General features: G+C 36.3%; 1 protein-coding gene across 4 annotated transcripts in view; it reads left to right on the forward strand.

The window, feature by feature from the left end:
• The window catches only part of CNOT6 (CCR4-NOT transcription complex subunit 6), a 76,646-nt gene that overhangs the window by 12,035 nt on the left and 44,195 nt on the right, over nucleotides 1–20,416 (forward strand). For all 4 annotated transcript variants that reach the window (XM_060636440.3, XM_060636441.3, XM_060636442.3 and 1 more), the window contains exon 2: nucleotides 10,050–10,163. In XM_060636440.3, the coding sequence (XP_060492423.1) occupies nucleotides 10,052–10,163 (112 nt within the window). In that variant the 5' untranslated portion in view covers nucleotides 10,050–10,051. The remainder of the gene's footprint in view (nucleotides 1–10,049; nucleotides 10,164–20,416) is intronic.

A 20,416-nucleotide genomic window follows, 5' to 3' on the forward strand; every position in this document is an offset into this window, starting at 1 on the left:
TAATGTACCTGTGAATAAATTGGATTGTATTCAAAGAGGGAGTAATTTTTTTCTTTTTCATTTCCTTTTTCTTTTCCTTTTCTTTTTCCTTTTTTTTTTTTTTTTTTTTTTTTTTTTTTTGGTGGCATTCTTACAGTGGCTTGGTGTTTTTGTAATGGTAATAGAAGATAGTGGAGCATATTTGAAGGATGGCAGTTATCTGCCAGTTGCATCCAAAAAAAAAAAGTATTGGATAAAATCTGGAAAGGGAATATTTTGAATTCTAAACTAAGAAGTTTGAATTTGTTTTCTAAGGAGTAGAAAGTTTAGGTGGGGGGCAGTGATGGGAGAGAGGATGCCATAGAATCCCAGTTTTAAAGCTGATATAGGACCAGAAATCATTCCAGAAGACTTCCCAGTTTTTTACAAAGAATGGTTCTTTTTCCTGAATTCTGCAGTGTAATTAGGACTCAGCTTTAGAAGTTGAGAGTGTTATGTAGGTTAATAATAATTAATAATTTGAGTGTTATGTAGGTTAGTTGTAATCTATAAGGCATAAATACCAATTATGAGAGTTTATTATAATAGTTGAAAAAAGGCAAAGTCCTAAATTAGAGTGATGACTGTAAAAATAAGAAAGGGTTGTAGTGTGATTATATGATTGTGAAATTGTTGCTCCCCAAGCAGATAAAGTGCCATGACCATGTATTTATTTATTGTTTATTTCTGGCACCTGACAGAGTACTTGACACAGAGAAGGTGATTAGTAAGCATTTGGTGAATGAGTGATTCTGTAAAGAAAGCTCCCTAAGGAAGCATGGTTCAGATGTACTGAGTTGCTTTGGGATTTTTCTTCTGTGAATACCTGATTCTGGGTCATGAATGAAAGAATGTTTAGACCAGTTCATTAGTGGAATGTTCTAGTAGTACTTCCACCAGACTCCGGGAGATGCAAACTGTTTGGGTGTTCGGTGTGACAGATGGTGGAGAAAGTGTTTGGTGCGCAGAGGAGGGAGTAGTGAACATGTGCTTTTATTGGGAAGGGTTTGCAGAGGCTCCAACATGTGACTTGGGTTTGCTTGAAGGGCGAGTAGAAGTCTAGCGTGAAGGTTGTCTTTGGTGAAGGGGTTAGCACATACTAAAATACTACCCCTTAGAAGTAGGTTTGCTGTAATCAATTTAGGACTTTATAGGGTAGCATGAGTGTAAGTGGATGAAGAGGAATGAGAAAATAGTTGGCTAAGTCTAGATAATAAAGGAATTTGAAATTTGGAATTTAGGTAGGTAAATCGGTGGAAAGGGCCATCTTTGGTTTTTAAGCAGGGGAGCAACATGAGCAGGCATCTATCTGGAAGGTAGATGTGGATAGAGGAGATTGTTAGTACTTGAAGGTGAGAAATAAGGAGCGTGTAAATTAGCTTCAGTAGCAGTGAAAATGGAGAAGACAGGTTTAGAAATTATAAAGAGTTAAAAATCAGTCTGATTTAGTGAAAAATTGGATTAGAAGAAATAAATTGGCACCAAGGTTAGTGTCACTAGTTTTTCAAATACGGTTGTCTCAACACGGGTTTGAACTGCACAGGTCCATTTATGTGTCGATTTTTTATAGTACAGTTCTGTAACTACTTTCTCTGCCATATGATTTTCTTTTCTCTAGCTTTATTGTAAGAATACAGTGTATAATATATAACATACAAAATATGTATTAATCAGACGTTCATGTTATCAGTAAGGCTTGAGGTCGGCAGTGGGCTATTAGTAAAGATTTTGGGGAGTCAGAAGTTACACATGGGTTTTCAGCTGTGTTGTTCAGGTGTCAACTGTACACCCTAACTTGTAGCTCTGACAGGGGCCTGATAAGTCAATGAAAAGGGTCTTTCTGCGCATGAGTTTCTTTCTGCTTCCCTGCCTCCCTTTCCTCTGCCCCAGTCCTTTTCTCCTTCATGTTTGAGAAAGAATACACAAAGAATGGATATGAAAATGTAAAAAGGAAAAAAGAGATGTTAAATTTAGCATTTTTTGTCAGTTGAGGATGGCTGTAATTCAACTTCATTTTCCTTGAAAAAGATCTGGCCAATATAATTAAAATAAATTCTTCAACTTCAGAGTGCCTCTTAACATTTTTGTCCATGGCCAAAATAACATGATTTCATAATTATTCATTAATATTAAAATTTTTTCATGTTTATTTATTTAGCGAGAGAGAGCATGAGCAGAGGAGGGGCAGAGAGAGAGAGAGAGAGAGAGAGAGAGGGAGGGACGGAGAGAGAGAGAATCAATCCCAAGAATCTGTCAGCACAGAGCCAGACACGGGGCTCCATCTCACAAACTGCAAGATCATGACCTGAGCTGAAATCAAGAGCTCAACCAACTGAGCCACCCAGGCATCCCTTATTCATTCATATTTTAAATATGAACTAGGTATTAAATGTTTCCCCAGCTGCCCACAAAATGTCCTTTATTGCTGATTTGTGGGTCTTATATAGGGACCATTTATTACCTCTGATTATGTATCCCTTAATTCTCTTCAAATCTAAAATAGTTCTGGCACCAGCTTGTTGAAGCAGACCAGTTATCCTGCAGAAGCTCCTGCATTCTCACTTTGTCTGATTGCTTCTTTGGTGTTATCTGGCCAGTTCCTCTAGTTCTTCATCAAGGTGAACATTGTTGATGTGCACTTGGGGTTCTGTCATATCAAGAGACTCAGTCAGTGTCTGGTTCTCCCCCCCATTAGTGTCGTGAAGATTGAAGAAGGTAACCTTTTATTCCTCCCTTTAACATTTTCTACCTTGTGATCCAAAAACAATTTGGATGATGGTGTTACCTTAGCATTACACCAGTGCCAGTGATTCATCTAATGGTTTTAACACAATTTAGAATCCTTGCCTAAAAAAGGAGTTATAAAATGATACTGCTTTTTTTTTTTATTATTATTCATTTGTTAGCTGTCATTCTTTTGTAAAGTGGGGCTGTTCTTCAACTGGAACTGTTTGGTTAACTCAAATGCGGTACTTGCTGAAAAGTTAAACACCTAAATCTTTCTCTTTGGTGACCAATTTTCTTAGTTTGAAAGCTGCCTCCAATGGTGTCTGTCTAACTTGCACCTTTGGCACTCCCTTTCCTCCTCCTCCCCCTTGCTTTTTTCTTGCCTTGATTACTGCAGTAGTTTCCTCTGCTGCTAATCCACCTTTTACAGCACTGCCAGCTGTTTTCTGTAGCACAGGTACTTACATTATCTACACATCTTTGTTGATTCAGTGTATTTCATTCCTTTATACTTATGATTCTTTTTGCTCAAGTTGTCCACAGTTTTGGCCAGTGAGGACCCCTTCTAACTGGCTCCTGTGTCCTGTTGACTTAGGTTTTTGGCACTAAAGGATGTCTCAGGCTTTATACATTTTATACATTTCCTGCCCCAGACTTGTAATTGTCCATTTTACAAAGAACTTTGCTTTCTTGGTATTAGAGATCAAAACTGAGGATTAGAGGTGCTGTTATTCCAGACATAGCATAGGTTCTGAAGCACTCCAGTGCATTGTTAGAAACAAATTTAAAATCATTGGTTTATATTGATATTCTCAAGTCAGTTTTGGTGTTGGTGTTTTCACTTGATTTATAAATGCTTTCTTACCCTGAAAATCTTGGTTCTTAACATCATTGACATAAGTCATTCTTTGCTTAATCCTAAAATACAAAGTAAATAATTCAATGTAATGCCAATACTTACCATCATTCTTCCTACAGCTGCATGATTTCCCCTAGTGTGGCTGTAGAGTGACTCATTTAATTGTACATTCTTGTTAATGGCCACTTAAGTTGTGTGCACTTTTTGTCATAATGCTATAATGAGTAATTTAGAAAAGTACATGGGTTGTATGTTTTGTTAGTAATTGCTTGAAAATGTCCTTTTGTTTGTCTTCACACCTGACCAAGTCTTTGAGTACAGAAGGTTTTTTAGTTAAGGTAAAATTTATATAAAGTAAAATGTATAGGCCTTAAATGTACAGTTTGAATTTTGGTACATAATATATACCATATAAACCACACCTCATTTAAGATATTGGGTATTTTCATCATTTCCCATTAGGGCAGCCATTGTTACCACTGCACATTCATGTAAATGGAATCTCTTTTGGGTCTTTTTCATTCAGTTTGTAATGTTTGAGATTCATCTGTATATGTGTGTTATGTATCAATAGTTTATTCCTTTTTTATTGCTGAGTAGTATTTATCCTTTGATTATCCTTTCATTGTCGAGGACATTTCAGTTTTCAGGTTTTGGCGCTTATGAATAAAACTATTATGCAAGTTTATATAAATGTATTTTTTTGGAAATGCAGTTTTTTTTCCTCTTTGGTAAATACCAAAGCGTAGGTTTATTGAGTTATGGCATTACTCAATTACTCTCTTAGATATTATGTTAATCATCTCTTTTCTTTTGTTTTTCCATAAAAAAGTGTATTTAATTTTCACCTGTCTTTGCTTCTTGTTTTAGTAGGAATTATGTTTATGTAGTCTGTGACTTTCCTTTTTTGCCTTGATTTTGTTCTAGAGATTCTAATATTCAAATATTTTTTCCTCTACACTCTTTTTATCTCACTTTTTGTTGTTGCACAGTTGACTTCTTTATTTGTAGTTTTTGTTTATGTAGTTTTTTAAGCACAAGAAACAATTTTTTTGTGGAATATTTTTCGATTTCTGTAGTATTTCTTTTTTCTTTTGTATGATTTTGTATAATCATTGTGCTGCGTGTATTATGCTTAACTTGTGTTTGACATTGACCGCTCTGTTGACTTGCATTTTATACAGATATGGTGTGGGTGGGTACTTAAGCACTTCTGTTGGCTTCCACTCAGACTGATTGTGAAGGTTAAGTACAGATGAGGGAGAGGCAGGCTGTGGCACACCTATTGGCTGCGGGTAGTTATGATTAGTGGATTTCAGCCCCCAGTTGGTGGTTTTTATAATTACGTTTTCCTTCCATGGGAACATTCAGATACCTGATTGTCCCTGGTTTTGATTGGTAGAAGTTTGGTTCCTAACAGGAAAAAGACCAGAGGTTCCTACCCCTTTCTTTATGTTCCTGTTTCTAGCAGCTGTTTCTTTCCACTCCTAGCCAGAGGATGGTTAAAATAGATTTAATATAAGGCATTTGATTAGGGAACTATGAATCTTTTTAGGGCTATAGGGGTGGGGTATAACTTTTTGCAAGGACCTTTGTATCTTCATTCTAGTCTGTTTCCTATTTAGGTGTTCTTCTTTTATTTTAGATTCTGATAAATCCCTCGTAACCCCTCCCTGTGATTCCTGCCCCAGGCCCCTCACTGCACCATATCCATACACACACACACAGACCATTTCTGGAAATGTTAGGTAGAGAATCTGTAGGTTCCTAATTTTTTTTCCTCATTTAGATAGCTGTTTTTCTAAGTTTATGGTATGCGGTTAGGCCACTCTTAGTTTAAACACTCCAGGATAACCTTATTAGTTGTGTTATGGTTTGTAACTCTGCTTTGCAACGCTAACTTTCCCACTGTGATTATAGTTCTGTATTTTGAGGCCATTTCTTAAAATGTTTAATTATGAAAGCCTGTCTTTCTATGTTGGTAAATTAATGTCCTGTGTTTCTTTAAGGCAAATAATTATTCTAAGATAATGAAAAACTGTTTCTCAGATCCAGTGTGGGGGTGGGTTTTATGCTGCCAGGGTCAGTAGTGATGTCTGGTGTTGGGTTGGAGGGATAGGGGATTGACTAGTCAGGTGCTGCATAGCTGCTTACCCTGGCCTAGCTGTTTCTAATTCTTTTGTAATCCTTGACAGTTTTAAAGTCTGTTTTGGAAACCTTTTAGTCTTTTTAGATAAAAATAAGGTATGCCACTGCAGATTATTTAGAGGAGAGATCTGCTTGTTGATTTCAAAGTCTTGGGAAAGATGCTAAATTGTGTGCATTCTTATATCCTTTTCCCTACCAATGCTATGCTTTGCCAGAGTCAAAAAAAAAAAAAAAATGGGGAGGTGTTCAGTGGGCAGATGTGCTTGTCTTGCTGCTTCTGGAGTTTGTCCAATTTGCTACTTTTTTTTTTTAATTTGACTATAGTTGACACAGTGTTAAATTAGTTTCAGGTGTACAGTATAGTGGTTGGCCAACTTCTCTGCTGTCATACACCTCCCCCCACCCCCACTTCCGAATCCTCAGTCTCAGGGATTTGGAAATAAAGATGATCTCCTCACTGCTTTCACATTTAATGAGCTGTCTCTTAAATTTTAAGACAACCCATCCCACATTATGAAAAATCAAGAAAGGGAGTGGTTGGCTACCTATGCAGAAATTATGACCCTCTAATGGAATGACCCCAGGTGCAGGACCTAGTTTTCAGATTTCTTATTAGTTCAGTGGCACTTCTGTCCATTCTCCGAAGTGGAATCAAACTCTGGACCTTGACTCAAACTAAGCTCACATGTAGTTGGCAAATCAGACTTCTGAACTTTCACTAAGGAGTCAAATGATTAATAATAGGACCAAGATACTGAACTCAGCTGGAGAGAGCCAATTTCTTACCATTGTTAAATTCTATTTGGAAAAGCCAATGAAGATCAGATGGTTGGTTTCTAAATTTTTTTAAATGTCTTATTTATTTTTGAGAGAGAGAGAGAGAGAGCGTGAGCATGGGAGGGGCGGAGAGAGACACACACACAGACACAGACACAGAGAGAGGGAGACACAGAATCTGAAGCCGGCTCCATCCAGGCTCTGAGCTGTCACACAGAGCCCAGTGTGGGGCTTGAACTCATGAACCTCGAGATCATGACCTGAGCTGAAGTTGGATGCTCAATCAACTGAGCCACCCAGGTGCCCCCAGATGGTTGTTTTCTAAGTAGAGTCTGGTCAAAATCACGGCATTTGGGTGATCTTAAGCACTGTTACCATCAAGCTTTGGTAGCCTTACACAACGTTTTATATTTTCTAGGTTATTACTAGGATATTCATATCATTCAGAAAAGGCACTTGCTTTGCCAGATTGTCTTCTAGAATAGGAACAGTTTTCTGACTGTATAGCTCTCTGTTAGGTATTTTGTAACAGTCTAAAAACTTCAGACCTTGTATTTCTCTTTTCCAGAAGTTAACATGTAAGACAACAGTTTCATCAATAATATTTAAGAAAACAAAAAATAGATGTGCTGTTTCTTGTGCAGATGATTAGTCTCATCATTTATATTTTTTAAAGCAGCTTTTTAAGGATTATTTACTTCTATGTTTTGACTGCCCAAAGCTCATTTCTGTTTCAAAAATAGCTCTACTTCCCATCAGTTAGGAAGGCAGCATAGAGTTGCTTTGGCTTTTTTCCAGTCTTTTTTTATTGTGGCAAACGTACATAAAATTTATCATCTTAAAACCATTTTTAAATGTAGCATTCAGTAGTATTAAATACATTCATAATGTTGTACAACAGTTACCCCCCCCCCCATCCATCTCCGTAATTCTCGTAAACTGAAACTCTGCACCCATTCAGTAACTTCCCTTCCCCAGCCCCTGGCAGCTGCCATTCTACTTTCTGTCTCTGTGAGTTTGACTACTTTAGTACCTCATGTAAATGAAATAATGTTTGTCTTTTTGTGATTGTCTTATTTCACTTAGAGAGTAGCTTTAACTTTTTAATCAGATGCAATCAAAGCCTGACTCTGCTGCTTCCCAGCCTTATAATGCTGGTTAAATTTCTTAAACGTTTTTGGGCTTCAGGTTTCTGCTGGTAAAATGGAGTTAATTCTGACTGTAGGAAGAACTAGCAAAAGACTAAATTTAGTAAGATAAGAGGAAAACCAAGAGAAAAGATATCCTGGAAGCCAACTGAGTGAGTCTGTCTAAGAGGGAGTGATCATCTACATCAAATACTGATCGTAGGACAAGCAAAAGTAGGTCTAAGAAACGAGCATTGATTACAACAATGTTGGGCCACTGGTTTTCTTCCTGGCAGTTTTTGGTGGAATGTTAAAAGCACATACTGATTTGAATGATTTTAACTGGGAAAAAGGGAGGAGGAGACAGCATATGTAACTTCCAAGGATAATTTATTTGTGTGTGTGTGTGTGTGTGTGTGTGTGTGAAGAGAATGAGAAAAAAAGTGTAACTGGAGGGGGAAATGGGGTCAGAACTTTTAAATAAAGGAGATAATACCATATATATGTATACTGAAGATAAAGATCTAGTATAGAGGGGGAAAGTGATGTAAGAGAGAATTGCCAAGTAATGTCCTTGAACAGGCAAGATGATGGGGATGAGATTGAGTGTTCAGAGAGGCAATTTGTCCTACTAAATGAGAGTGTAGATGGGTGGGGGTGGGAGTTCATAGAAAGGCCTCTTTTGGTTGTTTTCTGTTTCAATGAGAAAATGGAAGTAAGAAAGGGAGGATGGAGGGTAAATGTTAGAAGTTTGAAGAGAAAGTCATGTAGAAGGGACTAGGAGAATTTAAAGTATAATTTCTTGGCGGCATAAATAGTCCATTTGAGGTAAGTGATTGCTGAGTGATTCCCTTTAAGTTCACATGGTGTAGTAGGTTTTTCTCTGGCTATATTTAGCTGGGTATGTATCCGTAGTAGGTGGAGAGTTGGCCTAAGTGGCTTTGGACTCATCCAAACAAATAAGGTGAAGACTCAGGCAAGGAGTTTGGGGGATATGCAAGGGTGTGAGACTTCGTTTCATGTAAATATGTCAGAATGTATGGATAACAGATAAGGATTAAGGAAATAACCACAAGTGAAATGAAGAGTAGTCTTTCAGTATCAACTTACATTTAGTTTTTCAAATTCTCAAAAATTTTTATGCTTGGTTTGTTCAAATTGGACCCAAACAAGGTGTGGGTATTGCATTTCATTGCTGTGCCCTGTAAGTTGTATAATCCATGTCAATTTGGTCTCCTGTTTTTCATGTCCTTTATTTTTGAAGAAATTGGATCTTTCTCATGTAGAACTTTCTATATTCTGTATCTGGTTGGCTATATTTTTGTGGAGTTGTTTACAATTTTTTAAAAAATTTTAATTGTGGTTAAATATAACAATTTGCTGCCTTCACCATTTTTAAGTATACAGTTCAGAAGTGTTCAGTATGTTCACGTTGTTATGTCTTGTGTTATTTTTTTTAATGTTTAGTTATTTTTGAGAGAGTGCATGCGCACAAGTGGGGAAGGGGAAGAGAGAGAGGGAGACCCAGAATCTGAAGCAGACTCCAGGCTCTGAGCTGTCAGTGCAGAGCCCAATGTGGGGCTCGAACTCATGAACCACCAGATCATGACCTGAGCCACCCAGGCACCCCGAATGTATTATTTTTAACATATTCCTCTATCCCCTTCATTTTGTGTCAACTGGTACCAGGAGTAGGAGTGCTTGATTTGATTCACGTTCAGTTTTTTTATTTTTACTATGTTTAGATGAGGGGGCAAAATACGTCGTGTTGGCACATGAGTTTAGTCATCCTAATGATGAGATGGACCATTGTGTTGACATCTCATAGCCTGAATATCCATTTGTAATTTTTCCATTGTATTCTTTTTTCACCTAATGCTTTCATTAATCATTGGTGGTCATTGCCTCAGTCCTTTTTTTTTTTTTTTTTTTTTTTTCATTTTGGGTTGTGAAATAGTGATTTTTCTAACTATTTAACTTTCTGCATTTATTAGATGGAATTCTATTAAGATTATTCCCTTATTTAGTTTTGCCAGAAATGCAGGATAAATGCTTAATTCTTTCCCTTCTGCCACTTTTTAGGTGACTGAATTTTTTTTTTTTTTTAATTTTTTTTTTTTTAATAGTTACTCTTTTGATGCTCATGTTGTCTTACTTGTGGCCAATGGAAGCTTCTCCAAGCTGTCTGCTGTCACAGCATCTTTGTTAGCACCCAGCCTTGTTTTATATTTTTCTGATCCTGGACCTGCAATTCTCCATTTCTCCGAGAAGCTTCTTTTTAGTGGGAAGTGGTATTTAGAGATGATAATATGGGTACTTACTTTTAAAAAGATGTTGGTTATTTCCAGTTATTTGGTTCTTCAGAATACTGATTGCTTTTTTCAATTCAACAGGCATGCCCAAAGAAAAATACGAGCCTCCTGACCCTAGGAGGATGTACACAATTATGTCCTCTGAAGAAGCAGCAAATGGAAAGAAATCACATTGGGCAGAGCTTGAAATAAGTGGTAAGACATGCACGCATAAATTTAATGGTGTGGAAATCAAGATGGTAGAAATTAAGCTTTCTAATGCCAGTGCACTAAAGAGGCAGTGTTGTATTTTACCAGTGCTAATTATCTTAGAAGTGGGAAGGTTCAGTGGAAAGAATATGGTTTTGGTCAAAGTTCAAAACCCATTCATTTCTTATTTCAGTGTCAGTGTCCTTTTATAAAAATGGGAATGACAAGGATGAAATAAAAATGACACATGTGAACTGCCTAGTGCATAAAGGTTTGTTCTGATACTTAATTCTCTGATAAAGTAGGATTGAGCTTTTGTATTATCAAATTACAGATTTCCAGTGGGATGGGAAATGCCTGGTCTAGAATAGGTTATGTGATAGATTTGTTTCTCCTTATTTTCTTCATTTGCTTTTCAGTCTGAGTCTCTAAGGATAGCCTTATTCAGAAACACAAAATCTTTAAAGAATTCAAAGCAGATCTCAAAGTTCCCTTCTACCTTAATGCAGTTTAGACCTAGTCAAAGAAATAGGAGAGCCCCTAGAACCAGAGCTGCAGAGATATCCCCATCATCCCTGCGGGGGGGCCTGCAGCCTCTTTTTTAATACTTCAAAGGTGGTGAAGGGATACACCTGGTTAATACCAGGTGCCTTATTCTTAAGGCAACCAGTGCTAAAGAGGTTTTGTGTTAATATTGGCCTCATATGCCTCCTCATACTTTTCTTCCATTCTGTCTTGAGTTTTGCAAGGTTTCTCCTCTTTTTCCTGACTGTCCTTAATTTTTTTTTTTTTTAATTTAATGCAGCAAACATACTGAACACATGCTATGTGTATAACATCTTGCCAGGTGTTGTACTAGGTATATGGAAGATACATAGGATGGAAAAAAACACAGTCCCTGCATTCTGAAGCTTATGGTATATTAGGGAGTGAGAAGAACGGAGTGCACCAATATAAGTAACTAATAGACAAAATATAATTGCCAAGACTAGGCAGGAAAATATTTACAGGAAGCAAAAAGAAAGTAATGATAGTAGTATTCTTTCCTTGTCAGCTCAAAATCTCTATGAACCTATTCAGTAAACCTAAACACTCTCCCTGGGTACCCACGCGAGTCTCTTGGTTTCCCTCTCTCTTTAGAGTGCTGGTGGTAAGTAAGGGGTGTTCAGTTTCATAGAGTAGGTGTGGTAGAGAGTAAAATTTCTCCGTCTTCTGTCAGATATGGCTTTCTGGATCAGGTAAGCCCAAAGGGAAACATGCTGTCTGATTTACCAGTTACCTTTAAAGCTCAGGCAGTCACCCTTTGTATTTAACTGTATTTTTCTCTTTTTTTCAGCCTGTGTTAGTGGTTTTTGAATTATAAGTCCTTTGGATGTAGGGAAGTTTCCATTTTCTTACAATACCAGGATAAGCTAAAAAGTACTCACTTTGGTCAGTGAGATTATATCTCTGAGGTTAAGAGGATTCTCCTCTGCTCTTTCCTCCTACTACCTCACTCTTCCCCCCCTTTACCTTATGTTGAGAACTACTTGACAATTTTGAATCATTGTTTTCTGCTTACTCTGAGCTTTGGTAAGAAATCTGTATACAAGATAGGAAGGAAGAAAGGATTCCTGTGAAATAACTTTCTTAACAAATAGTTGTATCTTTACCAAGTAACACGGAGGATAAACTGTTGGTTGAAATTGGTCTGTGGAACAGGACCTTGTAATAAAGCCGCTATCAGAAAGGTCACTTTTTGTCTTAGCAGTCTTGAATACATAAGCTCCTACATGTAGAAATTGTCAAGGCCTGAATTCAGTTCATGCAAAGACAGTTCATGTATATGCTTTAGCACCAGTTCCTTAAGATTCTTTGATGCAGAGTTCTAGGGACCTGAGGTCAGTGAATCCTGGACCCACAGTTATCTCATATGCTCCTCTGGTTCCAGCGGGATGGGTGGTGAGTTCCTTTTGCCATTTGGTATTAACCAGATAAGCCAAATAGCTATTCATCATTTACTTCTTAAAGAAAACCTTTTTTATTGTAAAATGAAACACAGATAAAGAAAACCACACAGACAAATCTGTTAATGAATTATTATAAGGTCAATAGCCTTGTAACCACTATCCAGGTCAAGAATTAGAACTTTTTCACCTACCCCAGAGCCCCTTCCTTTGCCACAGCCAATTATAACCACCTCTGTGCTCTCAAAAGTAACCATTACTTTCTTTTAATCACTTCCTTTGTTTCCTTATAGTTTTAATAGTAAATTATGTATATCTAAGCAAAATAGTGATACTCTAATTCTGTCATCTTTTTTCATTAAGTGAGCTACATCTACAAAGACATGCTTTCCCACACTAACTGATTAATTAGAAAAGAAAGCTTGTTTCCTTTTATTTACCAGTTTTCAGTATAAACTATCATTCTTTGATGGTGACTAATTAGGTTTTTAAAATTTTTTTTTTTAACGTTTATTTATTTTTGAGACAGAGAGAGACAGAGCATGAACGGGGGAGGGGCAGAGAGAGAGGGAGACACAGAATCGGTAACAGGCTCCAGGCTCTGAGCCATCAGCCCAGAGCCTGACGCGGGGCTCGAACTCATGGACCGCGAGATCGTGACCTGAGCCGAAGTCGGACGCTTAACCGACTTAGCCACCCAGGCGCCCCTAATTAGGTTTTTTTAAAGTGTCATTATTAACTACTATATCTAAATATTTTAGTTTCAAACATATGTTGTGGATTGTGATTATTACTTTTATTTTGATGCTTAAATTGCCCTGTTGTTGGCCAGTGGGAGAGCTTCTTAAAGGATTTATGAGTTTTTGATACAACCCTGTCTTTGGTAGTTTCCTTGCTATCTGATATAATAAGATTTTCTTGACTCATCTTGTGTATTTACTGCCTCAAACCTGGAATTTATAATTTTTTCCAAGAAATCTTTTGTTTTTTTTAAGTTAGAAATGATATTTCAAGACCAAAATATCTGTTGCTACAGATGCTTGTTGCTATTGGGTTGGTCACTGTTTCTAGGTCTTTTCACTGGACAGAGCTGTGAAATAAGACTATATGCATCATAGCTTTTCATCATATATGTATAGTCGTACACGTTTATGATTGAAAGATATATACTTATATGATATATACATACTTATAAAATTTTTTAAAAATATATTTGTATATTTACAGTTAAAATATAAAAATATATTGAGACTTTTGATTCAGAATCAGAATAACAGGGATTTTAGTTAACCTTTTCTGTAATTACATGTGTATCTCCTTTAATACTGGGTGTCCTAGTTCTCAGGGACATGGGATGATGGAATTTGAATATCCCGTAATTACTTATTTGGTTTATCCCATATTACATTGCAGTCTCAGAATAACAGTACTAAAAATACTACTACTAATATGAGTACCAAAAGCGGGTAAAACTGCTTGGAATATTATTCCCGTTTCCCTCCTCACTCCCATTAAGTAGTTGTTTTCTGTCTATACTGTTAGATAGAGTATGTAGTCATTATATACTATCAGCCTTCCCATTTAACCTGCATAATTCCCCATTTAGACTTTGTTTTGTAGGTAAGTATATATTCAGTGCCTCCCACCAGTTTGTTTATTCCTAATCATTTCGGTTTTCTGGAAGCTTGTTCTCTAGATGTTTCCTTTTAGAAAGGGCTCATGGGAGCAGTATTTTCTGTATTTCTTGCATGTTGATAACAGTTTGTGTCCTTTATATTTGAAAGTCAGTTTGGCTGAATATAAAATTGGTGGCTCACATTTTTTCTTTAAATATTTTATGTATGTTACTTCAGTTTTGCTATGGCCTTGATGCCAGTATAATTTTCTTTCTTTTATTAGTTAGTTGCTCTTTTTGCCTAGATACCCAAAGGATTTTTTTTTTTTTTTTTTACCTGTAATTTTACTGGAATATATCTTGGTGTTGGTTGTTCTATCTTGATATTCTCAAGTACAGTATATAAAGAAAAAAAATTTCAAACTATACATTATTTTTAAAGAAAACCATTTCAGTATAGTTTGGATAATATTTTTTTATTCCAATTCCTTTGTGTTTTTTCAGAGATTTATTCTCTGAATTTGCATATTGGTCTCTTGAATCATTTTTAAAACTTAAAAAAATTAAGGTATAATTTACAGTAAAATAAAAATACCGTAAAATTAACTTTACTGTTGTACAGCTTTTAAAATAAATACACAGTTGTATAACCACGACCACAGTTACAATATGAGCTTTATCACCCCCAGAAAACTTCCCCATGCACCTTTTTTAAGCAGACCTCCTGACTTCCAGCCCCTGGCAGCCACTGATCTAGATTTTTGTTTTTTTAATGACTTTACTTTTTAGAGCTGTTTTAGGTTCACAGCACATTTGACAAAGTATAGTGCACGACTCCCTCCACCTCCTGACTATCAACATCCTCTACCAGAATTATGCATTTATTACAGTTGATGAACTTGCAGTGACATGTGATCACCAAAAAGTCCATACTTTACATTAGGGTTCACTCTTGGTGTTGTACATTTTACGGGTCTAGACAAATATATAATGGAGTGTATCCACCATTATGAGTCATAGAGAATATTTTTACTGCTCTAAAAGACTTTGGTGCACTGCCAATTCATCCTCCTTTCCCTCTCCTTGAACCCTGGCAACCTGTGATCTTTTTACTGCCTCCATAGTTTTGCCTTTTCCAGAATGTCACATAGTTGGAATCATGTAGTATGTATGTAGCCTTAAAGATTGGCTTCTTTCACTTAATAATATGCATTTAAGTTCCTCCATGTCTTTTCATGGCTTGATAGTTCATTTCTTTTTAGTGCTAAATAATATTCCATTGTCTGGGTTTACTACAGTTTATTTATCTGTTCATCTACGGAAGGACATCTTTGTTGTTCCAAGTTTTGGCAGTTACGAATAAAGCTGCTATAAACATCCATGTGCAGGTTTTTGTGTGGATGTAAGTTTTCAACTCCTTTGGGTAAATGCCAGGGAGTACAATTGCTGGATCATATGGTAAGAATATGTTTAGTTTTGTAAGAAACTGCTAAACTCTTCCAAAATGTCTATATCATTTTGCATTCCCACTAGCAATGAATGAGACTTCCTATTGCTCCACATCCTTTCCAGCATTTGATGTTGTCAGTGTTCTGTATGTTGACCATTCTAAATGGTATGTGTGGTGGTATCTCATTGTTACTATTTTTAATTTTCATTTCCCTGATGACATATGATTAAGAGCATAACTTTTCTTATGCTTATATGCTAAAAAAATCTTTTAATGTTTATTTTTGAGAGAGAGAGTGAGCACTAGTCGGAGAGAGGCAGAGAGAGAGGGAGACAGAGGATCCGAAGTGGGGTCTCCACTCTCAGAACAGAGCCCAATGTGGGGCTTGAATTAATGAACCATGAGATCATGACCTGAGGCAAAGTTGGATGTTTAACTTAACTGAGCCACCTAGGTGCCCTCTTTTGCCCAGTTTTAAATTGGGTTGTTTCCTTATTGTTGAGTTTTAAGAGTTCTTTGTGTATTTGATTGACAGTCCTTTACCAAATAGGTCTTTGCAAATGCCTTCTCCCGGTCTATGACCTGTTTTTTCATTCTCTTGACAGTGGCTTTCACAGAACAGAAGTTATTAATTCTAATGAAGTCCAGCTTATTATTTCTTTCATGGATTGTGCTTTTGGTGTTATAGCTAAAAAGTCATTGCAAACCCAAATCACAATAGATTTTCTTCTGTGCTATCTTCTAGGATTTTTATGGTTTTGTGTTTTACATTTAAGTCTGTGATCCATTTTGAATTCATTTTTATAAAGAGTGTGAGGTATCTACTTTTTTTTTTTTTTGCTTGTGGATATCCAGTTACTCCTGCGCATCTGTTGGAAAAACTTTTCTCCATTGTATTGCCTTTGTTCTTTTGTCAAAGATCAATTGACTGTATGAATGTATTGGGGTTCTGTTGATCTGTCTATTCTTTTGCCAGTACCACACTGTCTTGATGATTGTAGCTTTAGAGTAAGTCTTGAAGGCAGCTAGCATCAATCCTCCAGCTTCTTCTCCTTCAATTTTGTGTTGATTATTTTGTGATCTTTTGCCTCTGCATATAAGGCTTTAAAATTAGTTTGTCAACATCTACAAAATAACTTGCTGTACTTTCAGTTGAGATTGCATTGAATCTATAGGTCAAGTTGAGAAGAGCTGACATCTTGATAATATTTAATCTTCCTATTGCTGAACATGGAATATCTACCATTTATTTAATTCTTTGATTTCTTTCATCACAGTTTTAGTTTTCCTCATACAGGTCATGTGTATATTTTATTAGATCTGTATATAAGTACAGTAAAACCTTTGTGAGTAACTTGTTCTGTGAGTGTTCTGCAAGATGAACAAACATTTCTAATAAATTTTAACTTGATAAATGAGCAGTGGCTTGCAATATGAGTCCTTCGTGATGCCGAATCTCACATGATCACAGCTGAGCCAAGGGTTCTTGAAATTCACTGATATACGAATGCTTTGGATTATAAGCATGTTTCTGGAACAAATTATGCTCACAAATCAAGATTTTACTGTATTTCATTTTTGGGGTGCTAATGGTATTGCTGTTTTTAATGTCAAATTCCAATTGTTCATTGCTGGTGTATAACAAAACAATTGATTCTGAACCCTTAGTTCTTCATTTATTTGTGATTTTTAAAAATTTCCTCTTTTTGTAAAAGCATACTCTTTTTGTGGTTATTCATCATTAAGTTCTTGGTAGTTTAGTTTTCCTTTACTGAGTTTTTCTAATTCTTATTTATGTTTTTTTTATCATTTCTTAATGTCAAATTTTTAGCTCTGTTTGAAATTATAAGTAGTTTTTTGAGCATGTTTGTGGTATGCTTTCCTTGTCCATAGGGAGTTTAGTTATTCTGGTAACTTTTAAAAAAACTTAATAGCTTCTATGAGATTTGACCATATAACTTTTCTGTTCATTTTTATTTAAACTTCATTTTTCTGAACTTTTAGAAGGTGTAATTCAGGATTGTTTTTCTAACTTTAGAGCTTCCTCTTCTGGTTTTTGCAGAGTGAAACTTTCTGATTCTGTTCCCTGCTCTCGTTTTTAGAGAGTGTCCGTGTCCCCCCTGCCCCCCCCCCCCCCAGTGGGGGGCCTTGGCTGGCCAGTTTTTGGAATTCCTGGGGTCCAGACTGCTTTTTTGACTTATTGTGGACACTTTGCTCTCATAATTGAGTTGCACTAAACTCCTCCCAGTTGTGATGATGTTCTCAGATGTGCTTCCAGTGCTTCCAGTGGATACTAGCTGGTTTCTCTCTTTTCAGTTCTTTTAGTTGGGCTTAAATCTGTTGTCATGTGATTTATTTTCCATTTTCATAATCTTTTTTTGTTGCCTTTTTCATGTTGAATTAACTCAGTATTTTTTGTAAAATTGCATTTTATCTCCTTGTTGACTAGTAAGCTATAATTCTTTGTTTAATAATGTCTAATTCTTTAGGGTTAATAATATAAAGTATATCAAGTTATATTCTGTTACTTCATATTTAGTATGAGAGTTTTAACAGTCTGCTTGTTTCTTTTCTCCTGGTGTTTGTGCTGTTGCTGTCATATATTTTCCTTATATGTGTTATAAATCTCACAATATATTGTTATTTTTGCTTTAAACACTGAAGTATTAGGAAAAGTTGTTTTTATTTATCCATGTACTTACTATTTCCAGTGTTCTTGATTCTTTGTGTATAGGCAAGTTTTTTCTGTTCTCATTTTCTGTCTGATTGAAGGACTTCCCCTTAGTATTTCCTGTGGTGGAGGTATGCTTGCTGGTTTGTTCAGGTTTCATGTTTGAAAAGTCTTTTTATTTTGCCTTCTTTTTTGTAAGATAATTTTTCTGGGTATAGAATTCTGGGTTAACAGTTTTCATCTTGAAGTACTTTAAAGATCCTGTTCCATCTTTGTGCTTGCATTGTTTTTGATGAGCAGTCTGCTGTTGTTCTTACCCTTGCCTCTTTTGTGTATGTCCCTTTTCTGTGGCTGCTTTAAGATTTTTTCTTTATTACTGGTTTTAAGCAATGTGATTATGATGTACTTTGGTGTCTTTTTTTTTCTTGTGCTTAGGTTTTGTTGAACCTCTTGGATCTGTAGGTTAATAGTTTTCAGAAAATTTGAAAGAGTTTAGGCTACTCTTTAAGTAATTTTTTATATTCTCCCCTCCACTCCCCACCTTTTTTGGAATATAGTTACAGTAAAACCTTGGTTTGTGAGTATAATTCGTTCCAGAAACATTCATGTAATCCAAAGAAAGCACTTGTCTATCAAAGCAAATTTCCACATAAGAAATAATGGAAACTCAGATGATTTGTTCCACAACCAAAAATATGCATATAAAAATGACTACAATACTGTAATATAATACAAAATAATAAAGAAAATACAAAATTATAAAGAAAAATAAACAAATTAACCTGCACTTACCTTTGAAAACCTTCATGACTGATGTGAGGTAGATGAGAGAGGAGGGTTATTGTGTAGGACGACGTCCAGTATCCCTAACGGAATCACTGTTATTTATTGGCTCAATGGAATCTTTTTCTTTTGGTGCAGCTTTAACAAGGAACCTATCCAATGACACTTGGCTTTTGTCATTGAGGATTTCTCAGAAATGGAATATTGTATTATCGTGAAACAGATTCATCACTTGCACTGCCACAGCCTTATTCAGGTGGTGCTTTTTTACAAAATTTTGGACTGTTTCCCACATTTTACACATCTCCCTAATCTCATTTGAAGTGAGGGATTCCTCCGCCTTTTCTCCTCCTTCTCTACAGATGAGATGCACATGTAGACTTCTTACAAAATCTTTCAATTTCGGCCACCCTCATACCTCATTCATGCTTCTGGATGATTTTCTTTTTTTTGTTTTAAATGTTTATTTCTGAGACAGAGACAGAGCATGAGTGGGGGAGGGGCAGAGAGAGAGGGAGACACAGAATCAGAAGCAGGCTCCAGGCTCTGAGCTTTCAGCACAGAACCTGATGTGGGGCTCAAACTCACAAACCGTGAGATCATGACCTGAGCTGAAGTTGGTCGCTCAACTGGCTGAGCCACCCAAGGCGTCCCTCCATGATTTTCTTCTTAACTTCCACTGTAATCATCTCCTTCTTACAGCCTTTCTTTTCAACCTTTTTCTGCATGGGAGCCATTGTATGTGCTCTCATGGATGTTTACTACAGTATAGTATTAATAAACTCTTGTTATATACTGTAGTTAATGTAACTGGCAGTAAGACAGAGGAAAGGGTCCCTGCAGGCAGCCTGACCTAGAATGAAGCAAAGAATTCCTAAGCTTACTCTTTTGTGGAAAAGGACTGTCCATGGGTGCTTTGAAGTGACAAAAAATACACTAGTGCCCTTCCAACATTCTAAAAGAAATCACTGATTTCTGCAAGCACCACAGCCATGGGAGAGGATCACCCACAATCCTGCAATGAGAGAGAGAAAGAAGAATCATTGGCTCAGTTGTGATCATGTGACGTTCAGTGTCATATACTACTCTTATTGCAAGACATGGCTCGTTTTTCAAGTTAAAATGTGCTAGAAATGTTTACTCATCGGTGCACCTGGGTGGCTCAGTCAGTTAAGCATCTGACTTCGGCTAGGTCATGAACTTGTGGTTCATGAGTTTGGGCGCCATGTCAGGCTCTGTGCTGATAGCTCAGATCCTGGAGCCTGCTTTGGATTCTGTGTCTCCCTCTTTCTCTCTGCCCCTCTCCCACTCATGCTCTGTCTCTCCTCTCTCTCAAAAAATGAATAAACATTTAAAAAAAATTTTTTTAAAAGAAATGTTTACTTGTGGAACACTAAGAGAAAAAGTTACTCAGAATCCAAGGTTTTACTGTACTTGTATCTTGAAGTTGCCTTATAGCTCACTAATCCTGTTTATGAATTTGTTCCTTTTTTTCTTTTAGACAGTTTTTATTGCTGTCTTTAATTTCATTAATCTTTACAATATCTAATTTGCTGTTAATCTCATCCAGTAATAATGTATTTTTCATAACTAGAAGTTAAAAGTGTGTTGTTTTTTTTTTTAATCTTCCATGCCTTTACTTAACATTTTGCCTCTACCTTTTTGAGGGTATGTAATACAGTTAAAATAACTTTTAATGTCCTTATTTGCTAATTCTATCTTTTTAGATAGATTGGATTGGTTATTGGATACCAATATTGGATACCAATCCAATAGATTGGATTGGTTATGATT

This window comes from Panthera onca, chromosome A1 (assembly GCF_046562875.1).
Source record: "Panthera onca isolate mPanOnc1 chromosome A1, mPanOnc1 haplotype 2, whole genome shotgun sequence".
Taxonomy (NCBI): domain Eukaryota; kingdom Metazoa; phylum Chordata; class Mammalia; order Carnivora; family Felidae; genus Panthera; species Panthera onca.